The sequence below is a fragment of the Oppia nitens genome, unplaced genomic scaffold (assembly GCF_028296485.1).
Source record: "Oppia nitens isolate AA-2021 unplaced genomic scaffold, nextdenovo-longstitch-racon4-pilon3 scaffold3_pilon_pilon_pilon, whole genome shotgun sequence".
In the NCBI taxonomy this organism is placed as follows: Eukaryota; Metazoa; Arthropoda; class Arachnida; order Sarcoptiformes; family Oppiidae; genus Oppia; species Oppia nitens.
In genome coordinates, this window is record NW_026533221.1 from 3324152 (window position 1) to 3346427 (window position 22276).

The following is a 22276-nucleotide window of genomic DNA, read 5'->3' on the forward strand; positions in this document are numbered from 1 at the left end:
AAAAAACAACAATCGGTAAAATTACACATCATCATAATCATCAAATATAATATAATTTATATTATTTCTATTATTACTGTGTGTAGTTATATATTGCATATCATTTTTATATATTTTTGTGTAAACCGGCTAATTAGCAATAATTATAATTTTTGTAAAATAATGATTATAGTTTAAAAATCACGTCTAAATTTATATAAATATATATATATATATATATATATATCACTGTACAGTATATCATAACAATTTTTTAAAACAAAATAATAACTTTTTTTTGTTTGTTAGAAAATGGCTTCAATACTTTGGAAATACTTTATATATTATATAATAATTGGCATTTATGTTAATCACAATTGATTGCAATATTTAGAAAAATTGTGTGAATTGTTTACTAAAAATTGTAATAATAAAAATAGATACTATATATACTGTATTGTAATACTTTTTTTATAAGGCATTCAAGTATTTATTAGCAAACATATGGCATTTGGGTAAACAATTATACCTTTTTTTAATCTCAAAGAATGACCGGTCATTGATTGGTTTGATTATTGCATTGCGAATCAGTTAATATTTTAATAACAGATTTGACAGATTCGGCATCAAATGAGATGTTGTCTAAGTCGACAAATCCGACTTTGGATCGTTCGCTCTTTGCTAACCACTTTCCCGGCGGATTTGCTTCCATTCGCAATATAAGAACTGTTTCTCCTTTGCGCACAAACAGGTCATACCTATTGCCTCTGTTGTCTTCCTTAACAATGCCAGCGTTAACCGGTATCTCATCGCCCGTCAGATTAAACTTCTTTCTTAATTTAATTGCTTTGAGATTTTGTTTCTTTTCAAATGAACTCAACTTTGAGTCTACTTTCAGATTATCTTTACTTCCATTTAGATTCTGGTTTTCACTGTAATGACTGTCTAAAGAAATGGTAGAATTGGTCGACAATAGGCTATCATTATCTGTTTCGAAGTCCTTTTCGAATGGAAGTACTTCATAGATTCCGTCCAAATCATAGGCCGATTCTTCATAATAATTATCATCGCATGAATACAAATCTTTATCACCAGTGGTTAAGTCATCGTAATTGTCGATTCCTTCGTAAAGTTGGTCATCACTTTCATCTTCATTATCCAGAGTTGAATATATTTGTTCTTCAGAATCATTATATAATTCATAGGTATTGGGCAACAAATGATTGTATCCATTAATCTCAAGTGTGTCCTCATAGTAGTCCTCTTTAGGTTCTTCGGGAGGTAAGGGCGCCGGCGGTCGAAATATGAGGATAGGCGGCGGCGGAGGATCTCTGGTCGGCTTAATTGGTCTGATTTGGCAAACATTTGAGGAATGGCTATTCATTTGGCAATTTTTATCACTTTTTTGAGCACTTCTTTTGCGAAGAGAGAGTAATTTACTCTTTTTGAGGATTGATTTGAAGGTTGTCTTTGATTTGGTCATACTTTTCGGGGTCTTTGACTCTATTATCGGAATAATTGTCATGTCTTGCGTCACATTCGTTACATTGCTTTCAATGTTAGATGAAATAGATGTGAGATTTTCGTCAAACTTTGGCAAACAATTTAACGAATGTAATGAATTTGATCGCAAATTATTGTTTGCTTTAAAATTTAATTCATTTAACTCTTTTGTCAGCGAAGCTATCAAAGAGTTAGATCTCTGATTCTTATCTCTAAATCTATCGCTGCATTCAATTGGCATAACTTTGTAATCACATGAAGACGAAGACGACTCATCGTATGTTTGATCAATGGATCTGTTTTTCAATAAACTTTTGCGAGGCATAGGAACAGGTGTTGCGTTTTGGTCGACGCCGATCAGTGTCCTTAACAGCGGCGGTACTTTGATGTTACAGTTGTTGTTGGACTGTCTGTTGGGTTGTTTAGCATTTGTTCGTTTCGGTCGCTGAGGAATCACATCGATGTCCTCAGACTTATCACTTGAATCTATTGCTTTTGCTTCTATTGTGTTCGTCAACTCGTTATCGGCGGACGTTATCGGTTTGAAACCAATCAATCTGTTGTCGAAAAACTGACGCAAAGACTGAACTTTTGGCGCCACCGAAGTATTGTCCTCCACTTCTTGTTGCGCCAAATCGTTGTCTTGTTTTTGAGCCATTGGTTGGTGTCGTCGCCAATGGTTGCGGTCATATCTCGATCATCGGATCCATTATCACTACAGAGAAGTACTATTGGTTTTTGCAGACATTTTGCTGGTGTTTGGCGTTTGATTGCAATCCTTGACATACATTCACATGCAATGGATGTTTGTATTTCACAAATAACATGACTATCGATAAGTTTTTTTTGGGGAAAAATAAAAATATATTATAAAATATATTGTAATATAATTTCAAAATACAAAGGGATTAACAAAATGTTAACATTTTATATGTAATGAACACATGATTTACATAACAATAAAATAAATAAAAATATTATTTTATGAATGAATTGTCAAACAAAACAACTGATGTTTTGTTTGATATTTTTTGATTGTATTGTCTGTTCGGAAAAGTCCAGTCATTTGCCGATCAAATTATCGGTCAATTTTGTGGTCAATAAAATATTTTTATTGTCACTTCCATAGCCTCGGCAACTGATTGGTCACTGAAATGGTCTCAAAACGAAAAATTAGATTTGTTTTCACCGAAAACGAGAAGGTCTTGTGGTATGTATAGTGTTGTGACAACTATTTGTGTTATTGTTTAACCACTGATTGTGTTGACCACCGATAGCTACGAACCGGACCCGAAAAAGGCGAAAGTTTTGTACGAAAGCAAAATACTTCGGTGTTGTATTGGAAAGGATGGAAACGGCAAGAAGTGTCCGCAATATTTGGTTCATTTCTACGGCTGGAACTCGTCGTGGGATCGGATCGTCAAAGAGTGTGATATTGTCAAAGACAATGCACACAACAGAACACTTCAGAGACAGTTGGCTGAGAAGGCGGCCGTCGGTCTCCCGAAAGGCAAAAAACTCAAACTCAACAAAATTCCGGCCATTATTAAGGAGATTGTAGTCAACAATACCAACAATGGTTCGCAAAGTGATAGCGACGACGACACCAATGATATGGACACCAACGACACCATTAGGTTTGATGCCGACGAAGACACACAGGAAGACACCGATAGACAGTCGTCGATCACGTCTGACGACTATAACTCGTGGAACAGTTGCCGAACGAGTATCAGAACGAGTGTCAGCAACGATGGTATGACTACTGAGGCCAACACTTACGATGAATCCGATTCTCAGTCACTCATCTGTTGTCTGACCATTGAATTGAAGACTATTTTAGATAAGGATTACATTCATTCTGCAAAAAACAAAACTTTATATGATTTGCCACTAAAACCCAATGTCTGGCAAATCATCGACGAGTTTAGTGTCAATACAAATATCAATCTTTTAGGCGATTCCAACACAAACACTAACGAACAAAATGATAATCATATTGTCTCTGAATTCAAGAATTCAATGGAAATCTATTTCAATGCACTCATTGAAAACAATTATCTCTTTTATAACGAAGAAGAAAAAAAACAGTTTAAACAAATTCAGAGTCAATCGGACGATACATTTAATGCGATCACTGTTTACGGATTCATACATTTGTTGCGTCTTATGGTGACAATCAGTGACTTCTTGTTGTCGACACCGGGGATGACTAAAGAACAGCTCAAAATCATTGTCCGACTTATTAAACATTTTGTCGATTATTTAAACAAAAATCGTATCAATTTCTCAACACATCAAACATAATTCATTCATTTCAATCTCAAATCAATTGCTTTCAAAATAATGTATTTAAATTCTGTGAAATATTTATTTATATATTATTTAATATTTTTATTTACATACTATATATATATATATATATTGTACTTATCTATAAAATTCATATTTACCAGAGATTTCATAACTTTATTTTAATAAAAAAATATTTAGATATCACAAAAACAATTCATTTACCTATTTATCAATTAGTGTGATTCACTAGCGATGTACTGAAAAAAATATTTGATGAAAATAAAAAAAAACTCAATATATATATAATAATTTATTGTAATTATTTCCCATAGTTTTTTTTATTTGTAACATTTGAAATTCAAAAAATTGCAAATTTTTAAATATTTATTAATAATATATTTTGAAAAAAGTGAGTTAAAAACCTAAAAAACAATACTTATTATTATTATTTTTTTCAAAAAAAAAGTTTCCACATTCCATCCAATTAATTATATAACTAGTAAATATCAATTGAATCAATTTTTTTTGTCATTATATATTTATAATATTTTGTTACCGCAAAGTAAGTGCATAGATGAGGGCAGACACACACACACATACATACACACACTCACTCATAACCACATTATTATTATTACAAATCAGTTTTGTGTCATGGCTTACATAAAAAATATGTATTACAATACAATAAAATTAAAAATATATAATAAATTATAAATTTATATATAAAACATGTGTATATTCTGTATATATTGCAAAATTTGGTTGCAATATTATTTTGAAAAAAAATATTTTGCAATAATTATGATAAATGTAACTTTTTCTAATAAATTTGTTACAAATTTGTCTGCACTAATTGTACAAACTTTGCGGTATTTTTTTAATTATAATAATTTTTTATTACATAATTAAGTAAATATAACCAAATAATTATTATAAATAATTTATAATGACTTACAGACAAAAAGCATTTTAACTATATATATAAATTGATAGGAAAGCCCTAAAAACTGTTTCATATCTCAAATATAATAATCTCAAATAACTTATCTATCAATCAATATCTCTTAAATTATGATTTTTTTGAATATTTTTATGAGTTCCGTCAAAATTAAGTTAATAATCATTTAACTTAACACATTATAATATATAAATTAACGTCAATACAAGCAAATTGACAAACAATTAATATACAATTTTATAATGTATTGTAAAAATCACAAAAATTGTATAATAATAGGATATGCAAGAAAATGTTGCATTAAAATTGAATAATTTATTATTAAAAATGAGGCAAATTTGATCATAACATGCTTTTTGTCTTTAAGTAATTATAAAAAATCCACTTTTTTACAATAAAATCCATTGAATTTACAAAAATGATCAAAAAACTTGATAAAACAATTCTCAGTAAACAATGATATTTTATATACAAATTTCATGACTTATTTGCTGTTTTTTCAATCAATTAATGGGTATTTCTAATAATTAAAAAAAATATTTACAAAATGCTATCATTGAATATCATTCCTGTCTATCGGAATGTGAGATAAATGATAAAACAATTCTTTTTTTTTGTTTACTTATCTTATAATTAAATGGCACTAAAAAAGAGATTATTAATTAAAAGTCTTTAGACAACAATTGTAATAACGGTTATGTAATCCTCCTAAAGATTTCTCAAACAAACTCTTGATATCATTAATATTAATAATAATATATATATAATTTGATAATACCTTAAATGTACAGTATATTTATATAATATATATCATAGATTCACTAAAAATGTGCATTAATTAAAAAAAGATAAAAATAAAGGCATAGAAAAAACTTTTTAGGGACAAAAATACTGGTTTTCAATCAAAAACCATTATAAATTAACAAATGATTTATAATACTATTATTAAAGTATATTTTTTAATTACATATACTGTTATAATAATAATTTTTTATATTATAAATTATTATTATATTAGTATTATTCAAACTTTTGATATCAAAAATAAGTTTACAATTGTGTTTGTATTTTTTTGTTATCTTATTTTTTGGTTTGTATTATGTGGTTAATTGTATCTAATAATCTATAATTACAATTAATTAATAATATCACTCATAACACCAATAAATTGTATATAAAAGTTTTGTTAATCAAAATCGTGGTTTTTATATATATCGTTGTGGCGTTCAGTCAACTAAATAGTATGCATTCAATCACAACAATTAGACAATTAATATAATGCATTATTGATGTCTAATAAATAAAAAAAATGATAAAAAATATAAATTAAAAAATCATTTATCGACTAATTTGATAAAAAAAAATAGTCAGAAATGAGTCTTTTTAGGCATTAAATGTTATAAAACATAAACCAATTGTAAATTTGAAATCTAATCATTAAAACATTTGTTTTGAAACAATATTATTGTCAATGAAGTCATTTCGGGACAAACGGGTGTGGAATAGCTACCGATGCCGACGCCGCGTGACTTACGATCATTGCTGTAAATCAATACATCAAATATTTCATTAATATTTCAATTAATTAGTTGAGTAACATATCAGATACAATACAGAAAAGCAGCGAAAGACAACCAAATTATTAACTATTAAAACCCAAAGCAAAAGCAATTTAAATATATTTTTTTTGCTAAAAGTTTTCTATAAGTTATTGTTGTGAAGCCTTAGCAATAGCTGTTTGTCTAATAATAATGGTTTGCCCTAAACTGCTAATTGTGTAACTGATTGTGACTACTATTGTCTGAATACTCGTGAGTCATACCATAATCCTATAAGAAAGATGTGATTGATTTTGTGATTGTTTCCAATTCGGTGCCACTAAAAGGTAATTGAAATTTATTTTAAATGTTTATAACAAGAAGTCCTGAAGATAGGGCTTCACAACAAATAAATCATTTATTATATCATTGAAGCTATTTATGGCAAATACATGCATATAAATAATTTAGTTAAAAAACAAACAATTTTTTAGTAAACATACCACTATATGGATCATATATGGGATACCCAACTCCCACGTGTGTGTGATGATGTGTATGAAGGTGTCGTTGAGGTGGTGGTGACCGTTGTCTATCAGTTGACTTGTCGGCCGACTCCTCTTTGCGATCAGCATTCGACACATCAGACAAGTTCATAGTTTTAGAACCGGGCACTGGTATAGTACCGGGTTTTGGTGGTTTCGATGATGATTGTAAATGAGGACCAGTATTTGAGGCGCCGGTAGGAGATATTAAAGCTCTATCTTGAAGTTCATGTATTTTATGTGACCCAAAATGTGGGACGGGATTTGATGCACTTGAATGCATTTTGGAGACGAGTGGATCATTCGGTGGTGGGTTAATAGGTTGTGGACCCGGCATATCTAACGAACCAATTGGACTGGGAGGTGCTACTGGAGACATATGATAGCGCAGTTGTGGCGGAAGATATGGTCCAGAATAAGGATTTCCCATCATTACTGGGCTCATGGAGTTAGCTCTAAACATGGGATGTGAGGGATCAAATGGTGAGAAGTGTGGCGTTAGATACGATGGATTAAAGTAGTAGCCATTAGCAGTGGGCGGAGGTGGCGGTCCAGTTGTCTCCATAGTCGGCTTTATGCCCTCTTCTTTGAGTTTTGTCTTAATTTTATCGTCCTTTTCATCTTTTTTAAGATTATTGTCTTTATGTTTAGGACTAGAGAGTAATGGAGAACTCGAATGCTTATGACTGGAACTTTTAGATGAGTCAGACTTTGAACGACTGATGCCATCCTTGAGTAGCGGCGGCGGACCGATCACTGCGTTCATGTGTTTCTCTAAATCAGATTTATTGTTCTGGTGTTCAATCAAACTGTCCATAAAATAACGTTTTGATTGGTCTTCACAATGTCGGGGATCAAACATAGGACCGAATGGAGTGGCCGACAAACTACTTGGTTGACCACTCAATCGGTTCTTATTGTTTTGGGCATCCATTTGGGATTTGAGTTCTATATTTTCTTTAAGAATCTGTCGATTTTCACTTTGTTTATCTTTAATATTTGTCGAAATCGGATTTGTGTCAAATGAAACATCACTTTTCGGTGGTTGAGAAGAAGGTCTTATATTTGGACCAATTGATGATTTAGAGGATTGTTTGCTGTGAGAGTCCATTGTTTTATTTAACGGCAAAAATTTCTCTTTGTCTGACTGTTCTTTGAAATGTCTATCTCTCGTTTCCTGTTCCATATATCGTTCACACTGTTCCTTATAAACTGGATCAGTAGCCATTAGATGCATGTGATAGTTAGGATCAATTGGAAATCCTGGATATCTTTGCATATATGACATTGCGTATGGATATCCGGGAGGAAGCGATGCAAAGTCTTGAACATTTTCTGGTGGAGTAGTCGATGGTAAAGATGATGAATCAGATATATTCTTCGCAGTTGATGATGAATCATCAGATCGTTTATCGCTTTGGTCTGAGTTAATACGCGGCCGTTTAGCAGAACCGGCCACTGAGTGTGAAAAGTCAGTTTCGTTGTTTTTATTGCTATCCGATAGACCAGATGCTGATGATCTCTGAGACTCAGTAGAAGGATTGGAAGCACTGACAGGCATTAAATATGATGACTGATTAAAATATGGATAAAGTCTAAAGTTTGGCGAACTTTGACTCGAAATATCAAGATTTGTGTTCTCAACAGTCAGATTGTCTTCAGGTTTATCTATGGTTTCCATCATATCGTTGCTATCATTAGGAATTGTGTCGTTGGCGTCCGATATGTCCGAATAGGCCGGACTTCCAACGTTTTCGATCGATGTCTCGGTTGATCTCAATTTACTATCGTTTGTCACCAACGAGTTATTTGAGTCAAATTTTAAAGATTTTGAATTTGTTGAAGTATTGCTCATTAAATCAACACTAGTGAACACATCTTTAGCTGTTGGTGTGTCTAATGAACCCAATGGCGGGCCATCAGTCACTTCGTTATCACTTTTAGATAACTCAATCGGTTTATGTGTAAACTTCACGTCTGAAATAGAAGTATTACCCGAATTGGATGAGTTATCATTTGATGACTTTTTATCCTTATCTTTATCTCTTTCTCGGTCACGATCTTTATCTTTACTTTTCTTTTTGTGTTTAGATTTCTCTTTCTTTAAGCCCTCACTATTAGAAACATTATTAGAGTCACTCAAATCATTATTAGGTTGCGGTTGACTGATCTTTAAATTGGTATCGTTAATGGGTCCCGGAGTTAATGGTTTGTTTATCGATTTATCTGAACTGTTCTGATCGACATAAGTGGGCTGATTCGAGACTAGGAATGTATTGGCACTGTTTGCTAGTGAGGTAGTGGTCGTATTGCCCGAACTACTTGACGCATTGTTGTCATCACTTTTCATCACATCACTCATTGTTACATCATTTGAATCGTTGGCAACGGATGCCATAGTAGACAAATTGTCATTAGGTTCGGGTGTAATGTCATAATTCATGCGATTAGGACTCGATGGTAGACTCGGCGAATCGAGATTATTATCCTCAGTGTCTGATGCAAGTGTCGTGTCCTTTGTGGAGTTGCCATCAACAGAGTTGCTATTGATTTCGTTATGGCAGTGGGCGTGCGTTTGATGATATTTAAGACCATTAATGTGTTTATATTTTTTGTTACAATTAGGTTCGGGACATTCAATCAGCACAGGTGATGATGGCTGAGCCACGGGAGTGTTGGGTTCACTAGAAGTACTCGGTGTGGGAGTGTTACGAGTTTGAGATCTATTCCTTTTACTTCCCTTATTGTTTAAATTATCATTAACTGGACTTAATTCCAAGTCCGATGGTCTTCCCTTTCGTTTTGAAGTGGATGTCGCGCCACTATCACTCTTAGCAGGACTGGCCGGAACAGTAAATCCAGAGTTTGCTGTTCTTCGACCCTTTCCATTGCGTAGTTTGCTTTGAACAGACCTATTGTCTGTTGACAACTCATTGTTTGAGGCACGAGACCTCTTTCCGCGACTGTTTTTGTTACTTTTGGACTCAATATCACTAGTGGGTGACTCACAAAACCTGGGAGGCGCCCAATCATGTTTAGTACAGTCCAATAACGTTCCCACGTATGTCTTTCCTCTCCAAGTCACGTTCACCACTAACACACCTATTGTTTTATTGAAATCATTATTAATTCATAATTATATAATCAATAATATCTCAACAAAATTACTGCACAAATACATACCTCCTTCAGTTTCCTGCCATACAATGCCTTCAAGTGTAACACTAGTTCCCGGTTCACAGGGACCCAAACAGTCGGGTTCGGTAATAGTGCCGACACTGGTCGATGTACCCATGTCTCGGGTGGCCGATATATTTTCATCGGACTTGAAATAAAAATTATGACATTTAAAGTTAGTATTTTGTGTCATTGAAAATAGACAACTAAAATATATTAAAATAGCTTTAAATCAACTGTTAATTTGGCGAAAAGTTAAAATTGAACTGATTTATTGACTAAATACAGCACAGAGTGCAATTCGCACAGTTAGGTTAGACACATACACATAATATGATAAGTCATTCAACAAAACAACCAAAAATCAACTAAATAAGTAAAAATCATTCATGTGGTCATAATTTATATATTATTTAAATATAAATATATAATTTATATTTATGTAATCAGAATATGTTTATTATATATTCTAAGTATAAGTACTCATAAAATAATTACCATAAGTGTGAGTTAATAGTAAATTATTTAATAAATATTTTATTTAAACAAAACACTTAATAATAATAACATTGGAATTAATAATTATATTTAAAGGATATTAACTATACTGTATTAAATCATTGATCAAAATTTATATATCTTGTAAAAAACGTTAACAATTGTGACTATTATTTAAAACATAACCAGACTATATATTTGAAATCATGCGTTAAACTAACAAATAATATACTTTATGGTTCAAAGTGCACTTTTACTGTATAATACTATAAATCCTATAAGACATATACAAGTATATCTGTTTATATAATATACAGTATAAATATATCAGATTTATTATTTTTTTAAATCAGACAAAATAATTTTGGAGAACAAAGTAAATCATTGAATAATATACTATTTTCGACAATATATCTATTAATGCTTAATCATTATTTATGACTTTATATGTATTGCATTACAAGTTTATGTATATATTAATATTAGATAACTTATTTGTTTACAAATAAAATAAATAAAAATCTAAATATCCATTGACATGTTAATTAACAAAAATATTTGTTTATCAGACTATAAACAATGTCAATACAAATACTTTAAATATTTTTTTTATTAAATATTTAATTTACCATATCATTAAATTAACTAATTGATCATTCAAATAGATAATTATAATAATAACAAAAATATGCTACTGTACATAACTCAATATGTAAATTTGTCAACAACAAAAACTGTATAAATTATCATTAAAAATATTAATAAAAATATTTGAAACTAGGGTGGGGTTAATGGGAAACTTAATCAAAAATCAGTTTTCAAATTCAGCAGTTTTTAAAAATATATAAATAAATAGACATAAAAATCAAAGTTTTCACCGTTAATAACATAATACCGGTAATAATAATAAATAATAATATGATTATTATAAAATAAAACAGTACAAATATTTATACAGATCATTTAATGTGACTAATGCTAAAAATTAAATATTTATGTATCTATGCTTTATTTTATTTATTTTAGTAACAAATATTGTTGGCAATCCTCTTACATGAAAAATATTCATTAAATATTAATTTTTACTACAATTTAGTATTTGAATATTGCTTCAAAATATAGCAATTGTCATAATGTTGTAATACAATGCCATTTATTTCAAGCAAATTATTGCAGTAAAAACAACAAAATTTGTATGGCTTTGTAATACAAATAAGTTTAACAATATTTTAAACAAATAATAATAATAATACAATTGGTAGTTTCATCTATTATTAATGCTTATTGGTGTTTAAATAATGCATAAAAATTATATAAAATAAAAAATATGACATACCTTAACATCGAGTTTCATCTTTTTATGAGGTGATGGCATATTTTTTGCCAATTCGTCCGTTCTTAAGATCACAGTTGGGTTCAGTGAAGCCGATGAATACTTCAACGTTAATGTGTTTGATGACATACCAGATGATGTCGAAGATGACAACGACGATGGGTTTACACGTGAGATCTGTGTACTTGAATTGAAATTAGAGCTCATAGTGGATATACTATGAGAAGTGGTTTGGTTTGATGCGGTCGGACAGTCAGTCTTAGTACTGACTCCTAGTGATCCGTTCACTTCACTTGGTTTAGTGGCAGATAATTTAGATGACAATAATGTCGATGAATTGCATTTGTTTGTTGCAGACGTTGAACCACTACTAGTGATGTTGTTATTAATACTGTTAGCACTATTTGCTGAACCACTACTTGGCTTATCCTTGTCTTTGTCTCTTTCCTTATCTCTATCTTTATCTCTATTCTTATCCTTTTTGTCTTTATGACTACTTTTGCCTTTATTTGAATGTTTACTTGACTTAGAGTCTGTATAAAACAAATAAATAATGTTATCATAAATGTTAGATAATTTGTTTGCTAAAGACATACCCTGATTGTGGTCAGCAGTGGAACCAATGTTTGAATTGACTGAAGCAGTCCCAGAGTTGCTATCTCTTGACAAGACATACTTCGTAGAGCTTATATCTGAGGATACGATCTCGTGTTTAGTTTCACAAGACTTTCCGCCGATATTTTTACGTTTAATCTTCATTTTAAGTCCTTTGTCAACAATGGCTGAATGCTCGACACTGGGAGCTACCGATGGTGTTGACGATAAGGAACCAGTAGTGGATGTCGAAGATGAAGATGAGTTTGATGAACCACTAGAGTGGTGATGATGATGATGGTGGTGATGGTGATGACCATGAGGTTGCAATGATGCTGATGAAGACATATTACCCGAGCTAATGGGACTGGTATTTGCCAAACCAGTGCGCGATTTAGAGTTAGTTGACATGGCTTTAGTGGCACTGTTTATGTTTCCGGCGCTCAATTTGCTTACCTCTAAACCACTTTTATTATTAATGAAATGATCGGTTAATCCGCTTACAGAAGAATCACAATTCTTTGTTTGCAATGTCTTAGTATTTGCTACACTTTGACCACTTTTATCATTGGTTTGTCGTTCAATGTCTGCATCCAAATCAATAATGAGATCTCCGATTCCGAGTTCCCATTCGTTGTAATCGTCGTCAAAATTAGTGGCGATTGGATTGCATGAAGAAGAAGAACTGCTTTTGCTATCACCTGAAAGTGCAGTACCCTTCAGACTATTGTTTCTGACAGTATTTGCTTTGTTTATGGGATCTATTTTTGGCGAAAGCGTGGCTTTGTTTGCTTTGGAAGGACAAGGGTTTGCAGTGATTAATGCAGTTGTGGTAACTGTCGATGATGTCGATGACGGTGTTGTGATATGCAATGAATGATTGGTATTGTTGTTGCTGATGATGACCGCGGGATGCGATGATTGCGGTATTGTTGTTGTTGTTGTGTCACAGTCTTTATTAAGTGAGCACTTGTTGGCATCTATAGCCACCCGTAATCGGTGGCCATCCTTACCGGTGCTCTCTTTCATTGATCTTCGTTGTGGTCGTCCATCAATTGGAGACCACTTGAAGACAACATTTGTCTATATCGACAACACATACACCACAATACAGACGACGTGTTTTCAGTGATAATAAATTAGCAAAAAATTTTTGGTTGACTTATGACTTGTTGTTAATCACAGTACAAAACATCACTAATATTATTGGTTTAATTGACTCAACACTTATGCAACCATTGATTGCATTCAAACAAATCAAATCAAAACACAAAAACAAAACTCAATTAGTGTTGCATTCGATTGCATTCCAAATGCTAATCAATGTTTTGTATAGTAATAGTGTTCACAATGTTGTAGTAATAATGCAGACATTGTTATAATGTATTAGAAATAATACAAACCATTGATTTAGACTAACAATTGAGTTGTCATCTGATAGTCAGTTACTGAGTGTGTGTCACAAACACACTGTAAATGGCGTTAAATATTGCAAACAAAGAGAGAGAACACCACTGCAAACAACACACATACTAACCAATACTCATAAATACAACAACAAATCAAACTCAAACTCCGCCCATCACTTCATTGAGTACTAACAGTTCATTCACAGCAAACACTATACGAAGCAATAGGTTTTCGTTTGTCAAACAAATTGTGATTCACACGACTGTATTGGGTGTGGTTTACAACACATAGCCTTTCAACAGACAAAAAGTTATCATTCATTCATACATTACGTTAATAAGTCTTATAGTTATTGACTTTACATTCATTTTTATCTAACATTTATTAATTAATAATTACAGCAAATATGGACTAAAAATTTTGATATATATTTTTGTCAATTAATTTATGTTTAATTTTCGTGTCTTTAAGTTATTTAAACATTTTAGCCATCGATTAGTTTCTTGATTACATACACACACTCTCTGTCTCATTGTGTTTATCATTGGCTTCAATACAGTGTATTGAAAAAGTTATCAATTAGAGTGATCAATGTCACATTTTTGTAGACCTGTATATATTGTTTTTTAGTTAATATATTGAAATTTGTTATATATTTTAATTATACAGTAGTCATAAAATATATATATGCTAATGATTTACATGTATTTAACTATAGATGATTTAATTAATGATTTAATATTGTAATACAATATTATATTAGTATACTTATAGACGACACCTGTATTATTGGTTACTCTAATAGTTACAGCATTTATAATACCATTTGTGTTCTATTTTATTGTTATATTCAACCAATAGATGTCAATATCAAGTGATAACACGTGTGTCGACAACACATGTATTAAATATCCTAAGCATTGAAATACTAGTTAAACGTCTATTAAATTTGTGGATCAAATTGGTTTGTGATATTGATTAACAACAACAACAACAACAACAACAACAATGGCAAAGAGCTTAAGAAGCAAATGGAAACGTAAGATGAGATCAGTTAAGAGAGTAAAATATGGAGAGAAAGAGTTAAAGAAATTGTTGTCAATCGTTGAGATAAGCAAACAAAAAGAGATTGCAAGAGGTTTGTGTCAATTTTATTGTCAATAATCTGATCCATWCATTGGATTTTATTTATTCATTTGTTTGTCTACAGAGAGTGCCAAAGACGTTGAAATGAAACCAATTGGTAGTAACAAACAAACAGCGGAAGAGACTGAATCGGAACCAATGACAACAAATATCTTGGAAAGAGAAGCGTCCAGAAGTAAGAAGACATTGCGCGACCAATTTGGACAATACCCGCAGTGGATGAACAAACGCGAGATTAAGAAACGACAAAAAAGTGGTAAATTGAGACTTAAGAATAAGCGAAAGTAATGTTAATTATGTTATAGTTTTGTATATTATATATGATTTTATAATTTTTTTTGACGAGTAATTAGAGACGGAGTTAATTAAACCTTTTATTATTAAAAATAATATGAATATAAAAAATATTAACTCATATGCTATACAATAATTAATAGCAGTTTCTAAATGTAAACACATTAAATAAATTATTGCTATAAATTTGTAAATTAATTTTAATCAAGTTATTTAATTTACTATTTATCAATAATATGATATATTATTTATCAAATTATTTAAATAAATTGAATAAAATATAATTATACACTATCTATCATTTAATGTTTATTGAAAATAATTGACAAACCGGTTGGCATATATATAGTATATATTTTGTTGAATATATTCATCAAATTGATAAAAAAAATATAGTTGTCATAAATTTTTGCATAAAATTTAGTTATTTGTTTATGTCAATGTTAAGATATAAATTAGGATATTTATTTTGCTAACTACGCTAAAGTTATAGATTGCATATCATTGTAAACTTGCACACATCGACAATCAATTTGTTTTTTATAAGCTAAAACATAACTAATTAGATTATAATTTAATTGGATAATCAATTTTTATTTAATACATATTAAATATTTAATTTATTGTGTGTTTAATTATCGAATATTATCGGTAAATAATTTATTTTATGACAAAAATATATGTGCTTTTATTACAATATTTGTATATTTAATTTTAAATGACTCGCATTTAAATAACGGAACAGTTTTGAATTCACCATTAAATTTATGACTTTTTTAATCTATAATAATACACATAATTATATTAATATATATATTTATATATTTACAATTTAATAACATTTGTACCAAAAAAAAACTATACAAAAAATAACAAAATTAAAATGAATTTTTAAAAAATTAAAAACGAGTTATTAATAATTAAATGGTTTATATAAAGATCACACAAGAGTTGATAATTCAATGTTTGGTATAAAACCAGAATCTCTTAAATTAATTAAACGACTTTCCGATAATTCTTGACTCGCTTTTGTCTTTTCCCACTAAATTGATTAATTTAATTGGATAAACAAAAAAATGGTTATTAAAAATAATATTATTTATTATATGTGTGTATATTTAACATACCTGCCAGAGATAAACATTTTGTACGGATGCTATGCCACAGAAAACAATGGCTAATCCGATGATAACACTAGTGGCCAGAGCTGGCACTTCATCAAAGTTGACAAATGTAAACAATATAACCCCTAATGTGTTAAAAAAAATAGTGAGAGAAAGATAACAATTATTTTATTTAAAGATAATATTTATTTTGTTAGTCATTTCCTATTTTTTTAAAGAAAAAATTAAGGAAATTAAGAAAATAAAAATTGGTTAAAATATTTTCATAACATATACTGTAGATATTACTTATAGCTGTCACTCAAAATAATATTTAAAGTTAGAGAGTATTAACATATTTTTTTTGCTTACAAACGATAATTAAAATATTTTGTGGAAATATCCCAAAAAATATCTTAAAAGATACTTATATTTTCAAAATAGGGTTAAACAATTTGAATGACTATTATGACATTTTTATTATTATTATTATTATTATTATTACCGGTAAAAAATATGGGGATTGAGATGAGGAAAGCGCCGACAGCCGCCACTCTTATATGAGATGTCTTCTTCAAGAACTCATAAGTTCTGCAAAAAAACAATAATAATAATACAATTTACTAATTATATAAATAGATTTCAAAATAAATAAACAAACAAATCATATATAATTGACTAATAATACTATTAGTTAACAACAACTACATAATGTAGATGTCAAACCAAAACTTTATAATATTTTCTAAGATTTTTTTAAATACTAAATTATAAGTTATTTTTTTAAAAAAAATAAATGTTATGTTTATATCGTTTATACCTCTTGTGTCCAAATGGTGTCTTCATGAGCTTAACGGCAGACAAAAATTGTATACACGAAACAAATAGACAGCAGAGGTCTAGAGAGATGGTTAATGTGCTCAATGAGACTGATATTTGAAACACACGAACATATTCTTTAGTATTGCTAACGAATCGTTGGCTCAAAAGTTTGTGAGCTTTTGAAACATTTTCTGCACTTTCATTGCTGTCCGTCAGTGAACTTAAGGGACACGACTTTTGCAAGAAGAAGAGCGCCAAAAATGCCATCAATAGTGATAAAAGACACATCAGTGCCAATGAGGCTAATACTTCGTGCAAACCGTGACCACTGATTGTCGAATCACTGTTTGAGTTATCATTAGAGTTAGCACTGGCTTTCGGTGAGTGCGGTCCCAATCGGGAACCGTTTAGTATAGGACTAGTTGGATAACCGTTGGCTGTTCGCGATATGTCGAGCAGTGGTTGCTTTGAGGTAGACGTCACAGTAATATTATTGGCATCTTTGGACATATTTGGCGATATCTTTCTCGGAGATATACCACCATTTGGTCTGCCATTTGAATAAACTATAGAGTTGTTGTTGACTGTATGACGTCCCGATGATATGTTTCCATTCATTACATGTCCATTAAGCAGCACCGATGAGTACTGGCGCTGATGGTGGTTGACAGGAGATGTATGTATATGTGTTGTCGTCGTCGCACCAGTGGGTGAGACTGTGGGTGAGACAGTGCCCACTCTCTCGTAATTATACGGAGACGCGTGTGGCGTCTGGCTGTGTATAGTATGGCTATTTGCTGGCATTTGGCGTTAAAATAGGCGATCCTCTCTTCTTCGATATATATTTTTTGGTGCAAAACACACAAATTAGTTATTTTTTAATGATTGAATTGTATTGAAAAACAATACCAATATCACACAACTGAATAATAAATTCATTGCACACCACAATATTAAGTAAAATGTGATTATAATAGTTGAGCAAAAAAAACAGTTGTCTGTAATTTACATTTTGGAAAACTTCTTTTAGCACATCTCACTGATTTGGGAGGGGAACTGTAGGTACATTCACGAACCAGGAGTGTTGTCTTTAATACGATATATTTCGCACTGTATGTTAGCCTCTGGAAGGCCCTAATAATAATAATAATAATAAAAAGTTTTTCAATTTTAACGATTTAGAAAAAATAAATAAATAAATGATATTTAATTATAGAGCAATATATACTGTATATAATATAATGATTGAAAAATATTTGCCAAAAAAACTCTTAATTTACTTCAATCTGATTGAGTCATACACTCAATCATTTTAAAAAACCCCTAAAAAATTAAGCACAAAATGATTGTTTGCTTAAATGGACGATAATTTTTTTTTAAAGCCAACTTAACGCCCACTTTTTGAATTTGATAGCTTTAAAAAAAATTATTTCATTTTACTTTAGATTTTTTAGTCTGATTTTAAATTATTCAATTGAAACGAAAATGTCTTTTTCAAGCAATAAAATCATGTTTTTTTTAAATTTCTAACACAATATTATATAACAGTAAATATCTGCAAAAATACTCCCCAATTATAGCAAACATAACAACGCAATGAATATATACAAGTATTTAAATAAATTATTACTTTTATTATTATTATTATTTGAAAATCTATAGATAGTATTAAATATTATGCAATCTAACTATAAATTATGGTGTATGACACTGTTTTAGTTTTTTTTGCATTTCATATAATAATAATAATAATAAACATTTAATGATGATTTCAGTGTACAATCGATCAATAATTAGTCTACTTTTTTTAAAAAGTTATTTTAATCTACTTCTACACTATTAATACACACTACACGACATACACCGGTACTTAAAAAACAATTTTCACAAAATCTAAACTCAATTATTTCATTATTATGTAATGTTAAAAAATATATTAATAGTAATAATCTTATTTATTCTCTGTGTATAATTTATATTTTATTGTCATAACCTAAAAAAAGATTTTTGATATAAATATAAATTTTTACAAAATTTAAATTCAAAATATTATTATTCATATTTTTTTTAAATATATTTTTTAATAAGATTTATTTAGATAATAATAATCTTTTAAAACATAAAAATTATCATAATTTATTAACGAATTTTTTTTAGATATGACAAAATTATTCTATAAATAACTAACAAATTATAATTTTAAATTATTAATTTGTTTTTGTATTCAAGTATTTTGAATTATTACATAGAAATTATAATATCAATTCTCATTAATTTATTAAATTTCCAATTATTGAATATTATACACTGTATAATATACAGTACTATGTTTTATATGCTATTACAAGTAAATGATATTATAATAAAAATTCAAACACAGACACACACAGACACACAATTAGCTTAAAGCTATTCAATACTTTAAATACCTAAAAAAAGAAGATTAATATTATTGGAAAGTTATCAATAATTAAAGTGTTTCGCAGAAGCAATGGATCCCATATTACAGTGGATCCCATTCCCAAAGGATCGTTGACTTAACCAATGGATGCGATTTTTATCCGAAAATTTATTTTAAAAAACTAATACTTTCTTATCTAAAAATGCAGTCTAAGTTAGAGATGGTTAGTTAATATGAATTTATTTGGTTTCAAACAATTATATACACACATACAGTCTTTTATATGTGATTATTTTACTGAAATTATAGTTATGTTCATCAAAAAAAGGTCTCAACAAAACAAACTCATAGCGAATACATAATCATATTTTTAAAGTGAAAACTTGAATTTTATTTTTTATTTTTTTGATAATCTAAGTGGTATTTACTTTTATTATTAAAAATGCTAACTATATARTATAAGTTTGWTTTTTTTAATAATTTTATTAGTTTATTAATATTAGGGCGGGATTTTAATACCTGTTTTAATCCATTGAAAACTCTTTTTTTTCTGATATAATCAAGTGACCAAAAATTTATCGATTAATCTTAACAATGTTACGGTATATATAATAATATTCATATTTAATATATTTTGTTTCATAACATACATACATATTATATTAAAAATTTTGATTAATAAAACTAATAATAATAATAATACAGCACTTAATTAGTGTTTGCATTGTGTTTGCAATGAATGATTAATTGGGGGCACGGGTTTAGAGAGTGTTATTAGAGAGGGATCGGGAATTAAGGAAGTGATACACTAGAAAAAATTATTTGATTTGATTATAACATATTTTTTATATATATATCATATATGTATGAAACTCATGATTTAAATTTTATTGAATTTAAAGTGAATCTCCAGTTATAGGACTACTACTACTGATAACTTGTTTGCCTTACAGTTTGGGTTGAGGTCAACGGCTCAACCATTGGAATGTTTAGTCATTTTTACCCAATATTACATAAAAAATAAATTTTAAAACACTATAAACACTAAAAACTAAACACAAACACACAGAGAGATATTGAGAGAGACAGTCAAATGATAGGCACAATCGCCCCAATAGTACACTGTTTTTTGATGGCATTGACTAACAATCATATATTTTGCAAAATACATAATCATAAAGCGGTTTGTATTTTCCAACAAACAAATAGTCATAAAAATAATAAGTGATCAATAATTTTGTGCTTAAAAAGTAAACTGATCTCAACTTACCACAGATGCTGATACTCGACGAATGAAATGTCGCTTTTAAAAGGTTTCCTTCACTCTCTAAGAAATGTTTTACAAATTAAATAAATATTTGTCACTTTAAAACTTTTTTTTTAAATTAAAACTATTTTATTATTACTTTTTTGAAAACTATTTTATTATTTGTTATCTTTTCGAGAAAAGACAAGACATATACACAACACACACACACAAAACAAATACAAATTAAACGGAATATAATGAGCAAAATATTTCAATGAATATTACTTATAAAATATTATATTATAAAAAAAATTGGCACAACTATTGGCATCAAATTTTTAATTTCATATAATAATATATATATATATATATTGAAAGTTTTGAAAAGCTCTACAATTTTGTTGTTGAGTTGAACTTTAAAAAAATATTATATATATACAGTATATGTATGTTTTTTCTGAACTGAGAAATGGGACGAATTGTTGTTTAGATAAATGGGTTAACACTTTATGATTATTATTATTATTGTTGAGGCGTTTATATAATATTAACTTTTGTGAGAAAATCAATGGAAGAAAAAACTTTCGATAAGAGAGTGACTGAAGTGTAATGTTTGATGTAATTAACAAAAAAAAAATTAAATAAATAAATAAATAAAAATAATGTTTTGATTTGGAAATAAAAGTTCTTTGAAAAAAAAACTTTTATTAAAACTAAAGTCCAGAATAACCACAAAATTTTTTTGAATGACTTGTTGTTCAAGAAGTTAGCAAATGGATTGTTAGTTGCATTTCAAACGGAACAACCATTTGGATGTCTGTATGTGTGTCTCTCTCTCACTCACACAACGTATTTGTGTTTCCGTTGACATAACAGAGCGTCGATCGTGGGATCAGCCATACAGTGATAAAACTGGCTTCACTTCACCTGGCATTGCATTGCATGCCTGTGCAAAACACACATTTATACTATATATATATATATATATATATATATATACCCAACACTGTGCAGACCTCAGACCTTGTGTTGAGCCCAACTCCCATCCATACATACGGTATTATATACTGTATACTAACTTTTCCCAACTTTTCTCTCATTCTCCACTCTCTATCCCCTCTCTTGAAACTCCTGTCTCTCCCTTTCCTATCTATTTGACAGATGTCTCACATTATTAGCACTGAAAGTAATGGACTAATAGAGTGGAGTGAAAGAGACTTTCAGAGGGAAAGGGAGAGAAATTTTTTGAATTTTACAATAATTCACTATTTTTTTAAGTCAATCCACCAAATGTTTAGGCAATCATATAAGCAATTATAAGATATTTTTATTGTTATTATTTGTACATAAATGGATCGTTAATATTATTTTTATAAAAATTATTTCAGTAAAAAATATGGTACAAAATGTTGTCCTAATTATTATATG

The 22276-nt window shown here is 29.5% G+C and overlaps 5 protein-coding genes across 6 annotated transcripts; 2 read left to right on the forward strand and 3 right to left on the reverse strand.

Moving 5' to 3' along the window:
• Positions 1-434: 434 nt before the first annotated feature.
• LOC128957596 (uncharacterized) lies at positions 435-2292 on the reverse strand. The gene has a single exon (XM_054303389.1). The coding sequence runs from the start codon at positions 2138-2140 to the stop codon at positions 536-538; it is 1605 nt and encodes a 534-aa protein (XP_054159364.1). The 5' UTR covers positions 2141-2292; the 3' UTR covers positions 435-535.
• A 180-nt stretch (positions 2293-2472) lies between these two features.
• Positions 2473-3799, forward strand: LOC128958304 (male-specific lethal 3 homolog). The gene is made up of 2 exons (XM_054304122.1): positions 2473-2692; positions 2760-3799. Exons 1-2 carry the CDS (start codon positions 2637-2639, stop codon positions 3787-3789), a joined length of 1086 nt encoding a protein of 361 aa, XP_054160097.1. The 5' UTR covers positions 2473-2636; the 3' UTR covers positions 3790-3799.
• Positions 3800-5940: 2141 nt separating this feature from the next.
• On the reverse strand, positions 5941-13871 carry LOC128957418 (zinc finger protein 608-like). 2 transcript variants are annotated; one of them, XM_054303173.1, is made up of 6 exons: positions 12426-13871; positions 11833-12362; positions 10005-10146; positions 6780-9923; positions 6561-6616; positions 6220-6280 (listed from the first exon to the last, which is right to left on the reverse strand). In XM_054303173.1, exons 1-6 carry the CDS (start codon positions 13450-13452, stop codon positions 6275-6277), a joined length of 4905 nt encoding a protein of 1634 aa, XP_054159148.1. In that variant the 5' UTR covers positions 13453-13871; the 3' UTR covers positions 6220-6274. The 2 variants fall into 2 exon arrangements, with proteins under 2 accessions (XP_054159147.1, XP_054159148.1); XM_054303172.1 differs by lacking the exon at positions 6561-6616 and having other exon boundaries at positions 5941-6280.
• Positions 13872-14695: 824 nt separating this feature from the next.
• On the forward strand, positions 14696-15428 carry LOC128958315 (protein LLP homolog). The gene is made up of 2 exons (XM_054304155.1): positions 14696-14971; positions 15044-15428. Exons 1-2 carry the CDS (start codon positions 14842-14844, stop codon positions 15265-15267), a joined length of 354 nt encoding a protein of 117 aa, XP_054160130.1. The 5' UTR covers positions 14696-14841; the 3' UTR covers positions 15268-15428.
• Positions 15429-16213: 785 nt separating this feature from the next.
• On the reverse strand, positions 16214-18099 carry LOC128958407 (uncharacterized). The gene is made up of 4 exons (XM_054304256.1): positions 17197-18099; positions 16882-16967; positions 16401-16522; positions 16214-16315 (listed from the first exon to the last, which is right to left on the reverse strand). The coding sequence occupies exons 1-4, from the start codon at positions 18000-18002 to the stop codon at positions 16214-16216; spliced, it is 1116 nt and encodes a 371-aa protein (XP_054160231.1). The 5' UTR covers positions 18003-18099.
• Positions 18100-22276: the final 4177 nt, after the last annotated feature.